This window comes from Choristoneura fumiferana, chromosome 21, assembly GCF_025370935.1.
Source record: "Choristoneura fumiferana chromosome 21, NRCan_CFum_1, whole genome shotgun sequence".
NCBI classification, from domain to species: Eukaryota; Metazoa; Arthropoda; class Insecta; order Lepidoptera; family Tortricidae; genus Choristoneura; species Choristoneura fumiferana.
Genome location: NC_133492.1, coordinates 16,823,821 through 16,840,465, shown reverse-complemented (window position 1 = coordinate 16,840,465; position 16,645 = coordinate 16,823,821). Strand labels below are relative to the sequence as shown.

General features: G+C 38.8%; 1 protein-coding gene across 1 annotated transcript; it reads left to right on the top strand.

Moving 5' to 3' along the window:
* Positions 1 to 10,330: 10,330 nt before the first annotated feature.
* LOC141439527 (uncharacterized) lies at positions 10,331 to 16,636 on the top strand. The gene is made up of 4 exons (XM_074103815.1): positions 10,331 to 10,483; positions 12,648 to 13,120; positions 14,755 to 14,865; positions 16,436 to 16,636. Exons 1-4 carry the CDS (start codon positions 10,382 to 10,384, stop codon positions 16,614 to 16,616), a joined length of 867 nt encoding a protein of 288 aa, XP_073959916.1. The 5' UTR covers positions 10,331 to 10,381; the 3' UTR covers positions 16,617 to 16,636.
* Positions 16,637 to 16,645: the final 9 nt, after the last annotated feature.

The following is a 16,645-nucleotide window of genomic DNA, read 5'->3' as shown; positions in this document are numbered from 1 at the left end:
CAAAGGGATGAACCGATTTCGATGCAGTATTTTTAGAAGGAAACGAGCTTCTGAAAAAATGATCCAAATACAAACGTGTTACGTAAATATGAAAATATAATTAAAAACTTTAAGGGAAATTTCGAGGCGTAAATCAGAAACAAAATGGAAAGCTGACGTAATTTGTTTACATCAAGTCGAAAATATCAAAGCCTACATCTGCAGCTTCTAAAACATGAATGGCGTTAAAAGAAAATGAAATTAATAAAATAACTAAACTCCCAAAGAAGTAAATAAGCCAAGTTAATAAAATTAGCAAGTTTCAATTTTTGGACTCGACACAGCCGAATATTATATATTATTCTCCTCACAGTTAATTTGATCAAATATTTGATTAGTTCGAAGTAAGTACTTAATAAAATAAATTGCAAGAACTTTTATAAAAGGTATATTTGCGAACTTGGCTTTAAAAGTACTTGGCAATATTATCTAACGGGGATCTAAGTGGGCGTTTCGAAAAGTCATATTTTTCTTCAAAATTACCTAATAAATAGAATTATTGATATTCCTAAACGTAGCTGTTAGTTTAAGACTGATTCTATATAGAATAGATCGTGAAAACACTTAATATTATTGACAAATTAATTTTTGGTAGCAAAAGTCATATAATTATACTTGTCCATGGTCTACGACGAAAGTCTTTATTAACCAATGTGTGTTGCCAGTGATGACATATGGATGCGAGACGTGGTGCTTCAGTATAGGCCTTATAAATAGGCTAAAAGTTGCTCAGCGAGCTATGGAGAGAGCTATGCTTGGAGTTTCTCTACGGGATCGAATCAGAAATGAGGAGATACATAGAAGAACAAGGGTCACCGACATAGCCGAGCGAATTAGTTCGTTGAAGTGGCAATGGGAAGGACATATAGCTCGGAGAACAGATGGCCGTTGGGGCCGAAAAGTTCTCGAGTGGAGAACGTAGATTGGCAAGCGCAGCGTAGGACGTCCACCAACGAGATGGACGGATGGCCTGGTTAAAGCCGCGGTTCACGGTGGATGCAGGCCGCTGCCAACCGAAGCGACTGGAGGTCTATGTGGGAGGCCTATGTCCAGTAATGGACGTCCTACGGCTGAGATGATGATGATGATGGTCTACTTTCTCTCTGCTAAAGCCTTCTTCCTTGACTGTCCTACAAATTAAATTTAACTATCCATAAAGCTATTTTGTCCCCGGCTCGCACCTGAGTTTTTCGAAATTCATGTGCGGAATTACATTTGAAATTTACCACGAGCTTTGCGGTGAAGGTAAACATCGTGAGGAAACCTGCACAAACCTCCGAAGCGTCTCAATGGTGCGTGCGAAGTTCCCAATCCGCACTGGGCCCGCGTGGGAACTATGGCCCAAGCCTTCTTGTTCTGAGAGGAGGACTGTGCCCAGCAGTGGGACGTGTATAGGCTTGGATGTAAAGCTATTTTGTTATTCTGATTACACATTTGTTTTCACAGTAGTAGCAATATCATAAGCCATTCACTACACCTTAAAACTCATCATCCAGGCCTCCTCTCAGAATCAAATCGAAGTTCAGAATCAGTGGATTAAGAACTACACACATACCATAGAATTTCTCTGAAGGTTCCTCACGATGAGCTCGTGTTAAATTTCAAAAATGTAATTTTATCCATGAAGTCAACCTCTTCATGTATATAACAACCCCTAAAACTACCAATAAAATAATGACCATCGTGATTTTAGGTTGTTCATGGCTGAATGTTCGATGATACTCCCATTCACAAAATGTAGGCTGTTAAGAGACAGGTTATTTACATAAAGAAACAATAACAATTTTGTATATAATATATATGTAATAGTATTCGAACAAAGTAGTATTTGAAGCCGTGGTGGCCTAGTGGTTTGACTTATCGCCTCTCAAACAGAGGGTCGTGGGTTCAAACCCCGGCTCGCACCTCTGAGTTTTTCAAATTCATGAGAGGAATTACATTTGAAATTTACCACGAGCTATGCGGTGAAGGAAAACATCGTGAGGAAACCTGCACAAACCTGCGAAGCAATTCAATGGTGCGTGTGAAGTTCCCAATCCGCACTGGGCCCGCGTGGGAACTATGGCCCAAGCTCTCTTGTTCTGAGAGGAGGCCTGTGCCCAGCAGTGGGACGTATATAGGCTGGGATGATGATGAGTATTCGAACAAATCACGCGCAGTCAAAAACAACCTTTAACTCACTGTGGGGAGCGCCAAAAATCGCATACTCTTTGCTAGTCATACCGTATTTTTTTTCCAAATCATCGTTTGTCATCATTTTTAAGGGCTACGGATTAGCCCGAAACTCTCGAGCTAAACTCGATTTAAGACGTGAGTTATTCGGGTCAATATATTATTTAATATGAGTGAGTCTCACGGTAGTTTCATGTAAAAATATATTGGATTCAGAGAAAAAAGAGTTATGACAAACGATCGTTCTGACTAACATTACATTCGGACTTCCAAAAGTATGCGAACCGATATGGACCCCTCACTGTGACATGGCAACTCCCCCATTAATATACCTCCGCGCGAGGCTCAAAGTAAGCTGCTCATCGAATGGCAAATTTAATTCATACGCCGACACTTACTCCCCACTGTGTATCCTTCGTGAACAGCAAATACCTCTTCTGCCTCGTGTTTACCTTCGAATGCCCACCGTCCAGATCAAATAGAACCACCATCCTGAAAGCAAACAACAAAATTAGACACTAAATTCTCTCAACGACAAATTCCACGCCAAATTGTACGTACATTAATGGATAGTAATTAATCCACATTCCCTTCGGTTTATTAATACAGACAGTTTTAAATTGTGATTGGCAGAGAATTACCATTCGCAAAACTGACAGGGTAACTCAAGACCGCTGGGCTGACTTAATGAACGTTTGGCGTCTTATTTGTGTTACCAATTTGTGATCGACTCTTTTCTCACTGGTCGTACATTCTCGGTGATCTGAGAACTGTTATATAAATATAATAGTTTTAGTTAGGTGTGAGATACGGTTCAAGGGAGCGATGATCCAGTATTATGTTAGTCTGTGACGCGTGGTGTCAGTGTGCGTGCGTGCATGGATAGCTCAAGTGGTGATAGTTTGTCAAGTAAGTGCTAATTGGCTGCCGGCACTTAAATGGAACGAAGTCGTATTTGGTGTCTCGCATATGAAAGCGTTGGGTGTAATTAGGGCGCTGCGTCCCAATGGCTCCTTAGGGAGACGGAATTTTATAGAAATCGGGATGACTGGGCAATCTATGAACAGGACAGGGATTAGCGTGTAGGCCGAATGGGAGTGTTTACTAGTTGTCACGACTTTATATTTGTCATGTCAACTAATCTGCAGCACAGCTAGTGGGGGTATGTATTATAATACCGAAAAATCATATTACCTACAGTTGAAATATCGACGCTTAATACATTGAAATTCAGAATACCGAAAGTACAAAATGCCGATAACCGATACACCGAAGCTCGAAATATCTACTTTTAAATGACTGAAAGTACAAAATCCCGAACTAAATGGCATTCACAATACCATAATAATCATTTTCTGTGCTGTTACTTCTGAACCTAAGCTATCCGAGTTGCTTCTGCCCTGAAACGTTTTGCTCACTCGCTTCGCTCGCTCGCTGTCAGCGAGGCACCAGCTAGGGTGTACCAAAGGGGAGCACCAGGACTTAAAATAGATGTCATCGAAGGGGTGTCCTTATGACACCTACTTTTGGTACCTCGCTAGCAGTGAGCGAGCGGAGCGAGCGAGGAAGACGTTTCAGAGCAGAAACGACTAATAGGTTAGGATCAGAAGGCTAGACGGATTGAAGCCCCTTGCGGCGCATTCTTATAGTCTTCCCGAAAGCGCTGGTAGTTTAAAAAAATGACGCGTAAATGAGCCCATTTATGGCCTATTTACTGAATAAATTATTGGAAATTTTAAATTTACAGTGCCCGCCGGGATAACGATAAAGGAATTCCTCGGTGACGGAGAAGCGGGCAACAGCTAGTTAAAATCCATACTAATATTATAAATGACGACCGGATGGCTAAGTGGTTAGAGCACCTGACTACGAAGCTTGAGGTCCTGGGTTCGAATCCCGGCCGGGGCAGATATTTGTGTGAATAACACGAATGTTTGTTCTCGGGTCTTGGATGTTTAATATGTATTTAAGTATGTATTTATCTATATAAGTATGTTTATCCGTTGCCTAGTATCCATAGTACAAGCTTTGCTTAGTTTGGGACTAGGTCAATTGGTGTCAAGTGTCCCATGATATTTATATTTATATTTTTAAATGTGAAAGTGTGTGTGTTTGTATGTTTGTCCGTCTTTCATGTCGAAAAGGAGCGACGGTTTGACGTGATTTTTGGCATAGAGATAGTTTGGGCCAGAGAGTGACATAATCTACTTTTTATCTCGGAAAAGTGCACAGTTTCCGAGGGAACAGCGCGCGATAAGCGAATTCCACGCGGACGAAGCCGCGGGCAAAAGCTAGTATACCTACATATATTATAAGTCAAACCGTGGGCTTAAAAGAGTAATTTGATTGATTTAGATCAGGGATGGGGAAACTTTTTCCTTCGCGTGCCAATATGCTAACGAAATAATAAGGCGGGCCAAGTTGATGCATTTTGGCTATTTATTTACTGAAAAAAAATATTGATGTATTTTCTGGAACACTAATTTACTGTGCAATATTTTCGATTTTCGCTCATCCCGCCCGCACTCGCGAAACAATGCGTGATTGTTGTACAATCAGCCAAATAAGCGGTCTATCAATTTTTAAACAAGTTCCTATCAAGTGAATATGTCGCTAAAGTCGAACTTTCAAGTTGACAGACATACGTCTATTGGCATTATTGTTTTATGACATGCAAACGATTATCAACTTTAGTGTGGTAGATCACATATTTGGCTGATGGTACCTATACAAGCTGGACATTGCCAATAAGAATGAAATTTCTAACAATACGAAATCTTCTCTTGATTTTTGTTTGATGGTCGCGGACCGGATTTCAAGCCTTCGCGGGCCGGAGGTGGCCCGCGGGACGCAGTTTCCCCATCCCTGATTTAGATGTTACTTTGTAAATGCCCATTTCAATGAACTACGTGCTTTTACACTGCTTCCAAAAAACACAAAGACTGACGTCTATTCGATGCGTGTGTTAGGCATGAAATAGTAGATTGTTCAACAAGGGAGGAAAATAACCAATATCACACGAGGAAACTTGGCACCCAAGTATCTATAGCGAGGGTGCCAATATTTTGAGTGTGATATTGGTGTTTTCCCGAGTTAAACACTGCTCTTCCGAGTATGAGAGATGAAAACACAATATGTGTCGCATTGAAAAAGTACCTACTCTTACGCGTATAGTTGCGGTTTACTTATTGGAGTATAGGTACTTGCCATTGCCACACTCTTTATTTGAAGACTGTCAAATTATAAACGAAGGAAACGAATTAAAAATCCCAATTTCTTTGATGAGCCATTTTGTGCCATGATATATGAATAAATTGCATCAAAAGCTCCAGTACTGTACTGTACAGCTGATGATAACTAAAAGCAAGAACAGCAACTGCTAGATATATTCTTCTAGTTTGTATATCAGAGGCTATATAGCTTTTAAAAGTCAATCAGAGTAGTGATAGAAGCGAGCGGCCGCTGAGAGGGAATATTCGAAATGCCGCCATCGTGCACACGGATCCGATTCGACGACGATGTCGGAAGTAAAGATTTTTTTTAAATTACCAAGTCGGTGGCAAACAGGCATGCGGCCCGCCTGATGTTAAGCAATTACCGCCGCCTAGGAACGCTTGCAACACCCGAAGTATCACTCGCGCGTTGCCGACCCCGCATAAACCTTTTTGTACCCCTTTTGAAGACCTCCATGCTGTAACTCGCTGGGAAAACCACGACAGGAAGTTCATTCCATAATCTAAGTGTTCCATGGAGAAAACACCTTTTGGACCGAACGGTACGCGACCGTTGTGATTCCAACATGGGGGGATGAACTCCCTGTCTATGGCGAGCGGTGCGATGAATGGTGATGGTGGATGTGGATGGTGGATGGTAGAGATAATGTACATTTTTTTATTAAGGTAATTACGGCCCTTTTGGCTGATAATGATGATGATTCCTGTACGATACATAAAAGTTTGTATTTTTTGTTTGACAGCTGTCACTTCACATGACAGCTGACACTTTGTCGTCCTACGTTCTCTCTGCTACACGCATTGTGTGGAGCAGGGCAAATTTATATTTTTTTATATAATATACTTTCCTATGTGCGAGGCTATATTGGGGTTTTATTTAATCCCCTCCGCCCGCTACATGGTTCCTTTTGGTTCTAATGGCACACTTTTCATTCATGAAAGTTTCACGGCACACCAGTGAAAAATAGCCAGAGTCGGACTGGCGCGTAGAGTACCTAAAGGGTATCGTGCAGTATACCCATAATAATGTATAAGATACCGGACAGCGGAGGCTTATTAATAGGGTCTCGTTGATACCTTTTTACGAATCGCATACACTTCGCAGCGATCTCGGCACACTGGTGTGTCGCGGCAGACCGGTTGAAAACCTCTGATCTAAAGGATCACCAAATATTATTATACAATTTAGCACACACAACATATATATACATATATATTTTATTAGCTTACCTACTATATGGTGTCCCACTGCTGCTGTGTCCAAATACTGTGTAGTTTTAGTCTAAGCACCTGACACATAGACTTAAAATAAATCAATAAAAGTTGCCAGTTACTTTTACGTATGTCCTAAATTTAGTATCTACGCTGGAACTTACGAGGTTCGTTAATTTAAGAAAGTTAGAATTACAGCGCCACCATCACTCAAATTACAGCGCCACCATCACTCAAATTACAGCGCCACCATCACTCAAATTACAGCGCCACCATCACTCAAATTACAGCGCCATCATCACTCAAATTGCAGCGCTACCATCACTCAAATTACAGCGCCACCATCACTCAAATTACAGCGCCACCATCACTCAAATTACAGCGCCACCATCACTCAAATTACAGCGCCACCATCACTCAAATTACAGCGCCATCATCACTCAAATTGCAGCGCTACCATCACTCAAATTACAGCGCCACCATCACTCAAATTACAGCGCCACCATCACTCAAATTACAGCGCCACCATCCCTCAACTTTTCAAGCTGTAACTCCTGTATATATATTTTTTAATTTTGACGTTCCCGATTTGCCAAATACCTAAAGTAAATTATTGTGTACCTACATAGTTTACACACTATGTTGAACTAAAGTAATATGCAAGCAGTAATGCAAAAATTAATTCGCTCTACACAAAACAATACAATAACTCTTTATTGCACACCAACACATAGCAAGCATTACAGAACAAAACAAGTATATACACAGAGACTTCGATAAAAACTATACTTAATTTATCAATTCAACATCACTCAAAGCTTATTTATTGTAAACTGTATAAAAATCATCAAATTGAACTTAATGAGACGGACAGAAAAATGTGGAAAGTTGTAATTTCCCTAGACATGTGCCCTAAATTTAGTACTCTGTAAACACAGCTGTAAATCATGGAATATTGCCACATCCATTTAATTCAACATCTGCAAATACCGCATCAAAGGCGCTCTCTTTCCGTTCGTAGGCCAATTTATCGGAATGAAGGGCGATGTTATAATGGGATTCTGTGGCTGCTGCAATGCTCGGCGTGCTCAATAAATGCTCGACATGCAAGCAGAGCTTCTAATTAACAATTTTATTCGCTCTAGAATTCATAAAAGCTAAATGATAGTCGTTGTGGCTAAGCTGGATTTGAAAGCGAACGAATGCTTACTTTGTTATTTTGCTTTGCTATTTTCGAATGTTATTTGGCGAGGTCTGGATTATGTTGCTGGCTATAGTTTTAACGGACTTTATAAAAAGAAGATTTTCATACATCGTGTTAGTTGAATCGATTTCTTTTTCGTTTCAATGATACTTCGTAATTATGTATGTGGTTTCAAAAGTGGGTACCAATTTTTCTAAATAATTTATTTATTTTCAACCCTTAATAAGGTAGAGGTGATTTAGCGACCACTTGCATTGAGTTGGAAACTGAACCTTATTATTTTAATAATACGTCACAATTTCCATTGTAATTGATGAAAATGGGCCGATCAATTTTATTACCGACACTAATCTGTCCGCGACATTTTTCAAACAATTACAGATTTTTGTAAGTAAACATGTTTTTTCTGTAATTTAATAGATGGTGTACATGAATACATGCCATCCTACGTAAGTTCAACCTATTAAACCGTGAAATATCTTGTTGGAAGTACGGTTTTTTTGGTAACGCCAGAGACAATTTTGGTAACGCAGGAGACGCCCAAAGTGTTGGTAAAATAGTTGATTGGCCCAAATACGACTAGCTTTAAAAATATGTATTCGATAGCTGCTTTTAATTAAATGGGACCTTATTAATGATTAATGTAGTAGGCACAATCTCCAGACTCCAACCCTGCGGAGTGGAAACTAAGGGGAAATACCACACTATTTTCCTACTAAAGTTGTTATTAGGGTTCCTTGGGCCTGTTGGTCCTCAACCGACGCTCACGACCACTTTGTCAAGAGTGTAGGCTACTTAGAAGAGCCGAGGTACGGCCAAGGACTTTAATTCATGAGCCCATGGAACCATTTCACAGTAAACGTCATAGTGACATCGCATTAATTAACAAGGAAAATCGTAACGACTTTTCCTTTGAAAAGGTTCTATGGTGGCTCATGAATATAAGTCATTACAAGCTTGAGTACCTATAGTAAAACCGTCCTAATGATCATCTCGTTTTAAATGCAAATAAAATGATACGTTTCCAAATATGAGTATTTAAAAAAAATACGAGATATTTGGTCCAGTTTACATCTTTTATGCAGGTTTTACAGCTATGGAAAGTATGCTATCTTTAAATTGTTCCTGTCATGTAAACGCAATGCACTTGCATTTGGTTGTGCTGGCAACCTGCCAAAATAATTTCTTGTATTGGCCTTTCATCGTGTAACTACCTAACCTACACCAACCGAAGCCACATTAGTCTTGCCCATAGAACTAATAATAGAAATAGAAAAGACATCGCTGATATGTCCCAGGATACAAATGTATAAGTGAATGAAGATTGTTAATTTTTCATTTTATTTTAATACTACTAAGTTATGGTACAGTCAACGTCATAAATAAGTGATCTGATCACTTTTGCACGTTAGCATTGTACGTCATGTTTGAAAAGCCATACGAAATTGTGTACTGACTGAAAGCGACAAGGAATAAAAGTGATTTATGACATTGAATGTACTCACTAGTGTAATATTGTCCTTTTTGAAGCACAATATCTGTACTATCTAATTACAGACAGCCAGGAAAAAAGTTATACTGTGTCACAAAATAATATGGAATATTACAATCTGCGGATGCTTTAGCAAGTTTGACTAAAAGTCATCTCATCAGTCATCGTCTTTATGGTGATCGCGGCGATATTTTTCCTCACAAGCGACGTATTGAGTTTAAATAGACTAAGGGGCTGTTTCACCATCAATTGATTAGCGTTAACCGACGGTTAAATGTGATGCCGTCTCCGTCTATTCGAACAAAACAAATAGAGACGGCATCACACCTAACCGCCAGTTAACACTAATCAATGGATGGTGAAACAGCCCCTAAATAAATAAAAGCGGAGAATAGTTAGCGGACGTTCTCCAGATTTGTGCACTCCGCGTAGCTAACATGTGATTTTTTTTACATAGAAGCGACACATTAATTAACCCAGGTTCATTTTGAAATTTTCGATTCAAACTGTTGACACGCCTTTGACAAAATACGCTTCTTCGACTTCAATTGAAAAAATCCTGACGCACCTTTATAAGGGTTTTCATTCTAAACTGTAACCACTTGCTGAAATATTTCGGGTAAATGTCAAACCAGTATAGTATACCTAAGACCAATACGTGGGTCACCAGCTTTGTTTATTTTGATATTATACTACAAATTTTGCTTTGTAAAGTACATTAGGCCGTTACTTTTAGTGTTAATTTGTTCTTTATAAAGTACGCGAGGTCTTATGAGGAATAAAATATTTTACTGCCTCTTGATTTTAGCTCGTGTAACAATTCAAATCCTCTTACAAAGTCTGTGACACGGCCAGCCTCAAAGAGATAGTTCGCAGACAGGCGATCTAATTGTTTCCGCTTGTTCAGGTAACGCTAATGTGGCGCCGATTCTCTGGAAAAACATAACGGTTCATTACTCAGAGGCAGAGCAAATACTACCTACATTTTATCGTCACTTCGCTCTCGCACGCCGGCGCTCGTCAGTCGCGATGCTTCTCCCAATAATCCTACTAAATTTTCTTGCCGCTCTTGAGGCACACAGACATAAAAGGTACCTAGTGTACCCCGACGGAGGCCCCGCCCGCGCCCAGGTATATCTTTTCCCCTTATTCGAATTCGCTCATGCAAATTTACATAACGTAGCTGATTTAACTTGAGCAAATGATGTTTTCTCTGCACACCGGATAGGGCTTAACGAAGCAGTGTTTTTTCTTGTTGGTGAATTTAAATGCAATTAAGTTGCTCGCTTTAGCCTGCTTTTTGAAGTGTTGCGAGGGAATTCGTTGAGTCCGCGTTGTTTTAATTTAGCTTCGTTTAAATCTCTTCGTAGTTTTGGTGAGTTTGATTTAATTGGATTTTTAATTTTGTAGTCACAACGTCGGAATATTTTCCGATTTTTATTTTTACGGTCTACTAGTTAGTTATTTTAATTTCTACTACTAGATGACAACACGGAGAACACAACTGAAATTATAGTTGGGCTGTGAATACCAACTGCTCGCGTTGGTGTGTAATATGGTTAATGTCGTAAAGTAAGGGAATGATGAGAAACTTGGTTCGATTCCCAGCCCTAGCTTAACTTTTGTGATTTTAATTCTGTGTGTTTTCATTTTAGTCCAAAAAAAAGTTATGATTTCTGAGATGTCAGATTTTTTGTCTCTACTTTGATGGTCGAAAATTGTTTAAACTATTTGATAAATGATAGTTAGGTATTTATTTGATTTTATGAATTAAATTCGGGTTTTGTTCCGCGTACTCGTACCTTGATTGTAGAACAGCTAGAACAGCTAGATATTTCGTCACAGTTGCATGCGCCATGATCACGAGACGACGATCATGATATCGAGCTGCTCTAAAATCAAGGTACGCCGGAAAACCCGAATTTTATTCAAAAATACAAACTGAAATATAGATGCATAGAAAAACCAGAAACATAAGACCACCACCACACCACCACTGGGATAGTGGTATAGCACGTGGCACGGAATGCCGAGGACCTGGGTTCGATTCACAGCGCTGGTCTTACTTTTCTGGTTTTTCTATACATCTATATTTCAGTTTGTATTTTCGATATGGGTTTTACGGGATGACATTGAAATAAAAAATACAAAAAGATTCCAAAAAACCAATCCGAATTTAATTCATAAAATTTAATTAGTAATGATTGCGATAGTCTAAAATATTGTGTTTATTTAATTTGTTGTGCACATAAAATTTGGAAGATACCTATAGGTATTATAACGAGTCAGGGCGTCTATCTGTCTTTGTAGCTTAAATATACCACGCCTGATCAAAAGCTAAATCTTTAACAGATATTTGACTTGCAGTCGACTTAATAAGAAATATCGTAACACGACACCATCGCTCTTCTAGTCTATTAATTACTCCATCAACAAGTATCCTCCCAACACTCCCGGTCTGTCATCCATCTACTAACGGCAAATGGGTGGATATCATTAAGTTATGATTGAGTATATCTTATTTCACAAGTGCCCTCTCTTGGAGGGCTCGGTGGGAAACAATAGCTCTATATTACATGAAAAGTGCTCCAAGAGCGAAGGGCCGATATTATAAGCCCTCATTTCTGTTTTAAGATTGTTTCTACAGCCTTTGTATTTTTTTAACATAATATTATCTTGCTTTGTGTGAATATCTTTTAGGCTAAGCGTCAGCTTGTTTACCTGTAAAACTAGGGCACGTTTTATTCCGAATAAAATGTTAAAAAGTTACCCAAAAACGTCTCATTTCCATTGCAAGTTGTGTACACAGTCGTGATTTCCTATTACATTGGTTTAATGGGACTTTTCTTATTTAAGATCAAGTTTTCATTTAAGTTAATTATTTCGTTTGCATTTACCAACCAGAGTGAGATTATCTCAAGTCATATTAAGTAGATTAGAATAAGATTATAAAATATTTTTCCCATTCAATAATGCATTGTCATCATCATCATCATCATCATCAGCCAGTAGACTCCACTGCTGAACAAAAGCCTCCCCCTCAGAACGCAACATGAACGACAACGCGGTCGCCACTCAAGAAAGTTTCTCCCCCAACGGTTATCTGTTCTTCGAGCAATGGCCCGCCCATTGCTACTTCAACTTGCATATTTTTACAGCTATCTCGGTGACCTTCTTCGACAAATTTCTGTATTCCAGATTCTATCGCGCAAAAAAAGTCCAAGCAAGCATTGTGCTTTAGTAAAATTTTAACTTACTTTTAGCTCTGATTAATATAACATTTTCTTATTTCTAGTTTATCCTCGGTCTGGGTATTCCAGTGGACTTGAAAGAGCAAGCAGTAACGGTCGGTACAGTCATCAAGTTTCAGTATGACCTACCTACCAACAGTACCGAGTACACTAGCAGAATCTACGGCTTTGCCAACACTGTCTCCAGAGATATGGACGGTGATCAACCAAACATAGAACAAGATACAGCTGTAGACTCTAGGAAGATAGACAGTGATGCAATTGAAGATGAAAAACTTGAAGATGCAGACGAAGATAGAAATGACACGTTAGTCGATATAACTTTTAAAGAGCGAAGAAAACGGGCTCTTTTGTATTCTGAAGGTGGAGTAATACAAGGAGATGATAATGAACTGTCTTTAGATGAAGCTATACGTCGTCAGGAATTAAAAGATGCGAAGGCAAGAGAAGAAGACGAGGAGCCACAGAGGATGAACAGATGGGATTTCTATAAAATTATCGAACACATGACTGAAAGGTATGTTTATTGAATAATTATATTTCAAAAGTTAAAAAAGATTCTAAAGGAATGAAATTAGGTTAATATCTGAGTGTGTAACGGTGTATAAATTTGACACCGTTAAGAATTTCATAGTCTACTTTTTTGCGCATACTTGTAAATTCACTTCCGCACCTGCACTAAAAACATAGTAAAATAATTTAACAAGTTGGTTGCGTTGAGCCACCAACGTACCGTTAATGGATTCAAAACCACATTTTGAAATACAATCAATTAAAAACTAGAATTATGCAATAAATTAGGGAAGTATTTACTAGTTACAATTTTATTCCAACAAATTTATTAATAACATGTAGCTAATTTTTACCAGAAGAGGCTTGAATTATTTCCTCCATTATTTTAAGAACACGGAAATCTCAAATTTCTTGTTTCAAATTTGCATCTCATTTCCTCATTATAGCGGATGCTTAATCTTTCCTGTTTTGGGAAGAGATTTTTCTTACTGGACCGGGCCCTACACAGTGATAATTGTCGAATTTTGTTTTACAAGTTACGAGCTTGCTTTTGAACTTGTTTGTACTTTGTTATTTATCATTTTGGAGCAAGTAATTATTTCGACATTTCGAAGCAAATTTGTTCTCGCCGTTATAGAACTTAGAAACATTGTTTGTCTCTTTGGGAATATACGGTTTTTCCGCGGGCAATAATACTTTATCTAGTTCTTTTCTACTTTACTTCTTTTTTTACATGTTAGCAGCCTACTTATTAGGTACTTAAACAAGTTAATTTATTAAGAGGCCTAAAATAAACCTATAACTATTAGTCATTATTATAAGTTTTCTATCTGTTACTATAATTATTGTCTGTATTTACGTACATACATAATCTAAAAGAAAAGTACCTACCTATTTTTAATGCTCTTAAAATAAAACTTGCAATTTTTAATCAAAAAAATGTCAGTTCGTAAATTGTTGTCTTCTTTTGCTACGATACAAAACAAAATATTTTATTCTTTTTGAATTTAGTTAATTTGTTGAATCAGGCGTTACTTTGCGGAGGTCCATATCAATGAACTAAAAGAATTTCCTTGCTCACCCGCGACCTTACGATAGCTAAGCTCATGCAAAATATGCGTGTTCATGCAGTTCCTCCACCTTCACACTGTAAGAACACACACAAATCACACAAACCCATCTATCACCACCAACACACTACACTGACGCGTTTCGAACTCAACCAGAGCTCATCTTCAGAGTGACACAACCGTACACCATGCTACCAGTTGTTAGACTAACAAACCACAACCACCGTTTTAATTTGTCACTGTAACTCCCAAGGACCTACTTATATTTTATGAAACAAAACAAAACTACCCACAAATTATTAATAAATTTTAACCGTCCTTCAAAATTACCTTGATTTTTATTTATTTACTGTCAAGGCATGTTTTATTAACTACCATTGCTGAAATTAGGTCCAAGCCGTAGCAAGGGAGATGAAACTAAATTTACCTGCTCATTAATAATAGACCCCATACTGTTGTACCTAATTATCTCCATGCATTCTATTTAGTGAAAGTTTGGTATATAGAGATCCGCGAAGTGACGCCTGATTCAATAAACTAATAATTTTTTATGTTTAATTTTCCACAGATACGGGTTCTCCGGCAGGCCGTGTTTGCTGCGGACCATTTGCGAGGCTGCTGACGTCCCCTTTACCCATGAAAACGGTCTACTTGGTGAAATAGCGCATATACTGCTCACGTAAGTTTTTATAAAGGATCCGCCATATTTTAGGTTGGATTTTTTATTTGCTCTCGGCAAATCTTACTTAAACCAAAGCTCTGGAATGAACTATCGCCTGCAGTATTCCCGGACCGATGCGAGCTTTTAAAAAAAAGAGCGTACTCCTACCTAAAAGACCCGCAACGCATTTGTGGCTCTTCTGGTGTTGCAGGTGTCCATGGGCGACAGTAATCGTTTACCATCAGGCGGTCCGTTTGCTCGTTGGCCCCTATACCATAAAAAATATATATTATATAACTCCACCCGCACTGGGCCCGCGTGGGAACTACGGCCCAAGCCCTCTCATTCCGAGAGGAGGCCTGTGCCCAGCAGTGGGACGTATATGGGCTGGGATGATGATGATGATGATGATATAATGCGAAAGATTGTGAACATGTGTGCGTATATTCGTTACTCCTTCACGCTAAAACGGCTGGACTGATATGGAAGAAATTTGGTATGTAGGTGGACGTCTGGAATGACACATATCCCAACAACAACAACTTCTTATCCCAATATATTTTTATTTGCAAATTACAAAGTCATAATAATATAATTTAAGGCATTAAAGTAGGTAATAAAACTATCTATCTTAAACTTAAAATACTTACGTAAAATCAAATAAAATAAAACCTAAAACTAAAACAAATTACTTAAAGAGTACCCCTTAGGCAAGGTCTCGAAGATGCAGGCAGCGTTTCCTCTTTGAATAGTCAAGCTAATTCTTTGTCCGAGGAAGCTTCCAGCTCTTCGGTCTCCTGTGACGTCTACTAACCTTTTCGATATTAACACGGGATCAGAATAAAATCATCTCATCCGCTGGGATTAGAGACATGAAATTTGGTTTAGGTGTTCTACATACGTTAATGTAATTTTTGGGGATGATCACGGGATTTACTAAATCCCGGGATTTCAATTCAACTGCTTAATCTAATGATTTACGCGGAGCCGCGGGTAATCACTATACCTGGCGCAGAATGTCGCTGCACGCGGGGCAATGAAAAGTGCGAGCACAGTGGAGTGTATCGCGAGCTCACTCGCACTTAGGAACTTATGGCAAGGTCTAGTGAAGCACAACGCTCGTATCGATAATCAGTAAATGTTTACAATATTAAAATCGAAAAATAAGTCTTATTTTTTTGTATGTGCATTTATTTTTAGTGATTAAATTAATAATGACTTATTAATGATTGCTAAATATTAATGCGCGCTTGTTGATTAACACCAACAGATTTAATATTATTCCTCCATGATGTTGATTCAAACTTCAAAGAACGAATAAAAGGCAATGTATAATAACTCGGTACCTATTTAAATACTACCCACATTATAGTAATTGAATAATTCGCTAATTAAGATCCACTACTAATAAATATTCAAATTGTTTTGAAGCACATGCATTAGGTAGGTAGGTACAAATACCTCACTATTTTAGTTCTATCGATAGCGTGTTCTCGACGCAATCACACCACAACACTACGCAAAACACGTTTTACGACCCCGCGTGCAGTGACATTCTGCGCCAGGTATAATGATGTTATTTTTCCAGGCCATCGTCAACGAAGGATGCTCTTTCCCACCACACAGACAACGAGTACCACGCGGCGGAGAGGCTCGGCCGCAGCGCCGGCGCCGACTGCGAACAACTCTTCCCCGAATGCGAGAACTCTATACTTAACACGTTCACCGAAATCGGAGTTGACACGCTGCATAAGTTTGGATTGTTTTGAATAAAGTGATTTTTGTACAAGCTTTTTAG

Excerpts from the sequence above, each read along its gene's own strand:
- LOC141439527 (XM_074103815.1), top strand. The coding sequence starts at position 10,382 with ATGCTTCTCCCAATAATCCTACTAAATTTTCTTGCCGCTCTTGAGGCA. Across the intron at positions 13,121-14,754 it reads ATCGAACACATGACTGAAAG|ATACGGGTTCTCCGGCAGGC; the intron begins GTATGTTTATTG and ends AATTTTCCACAG. Across the intron at positions 14,866-16,435 it reads ATAGCGCATATACTGCTCAC|GCCATCGTCAACGAAGGATG; the intron begins GTAAGTTTTTAT and ends TTATTTTTCCAG.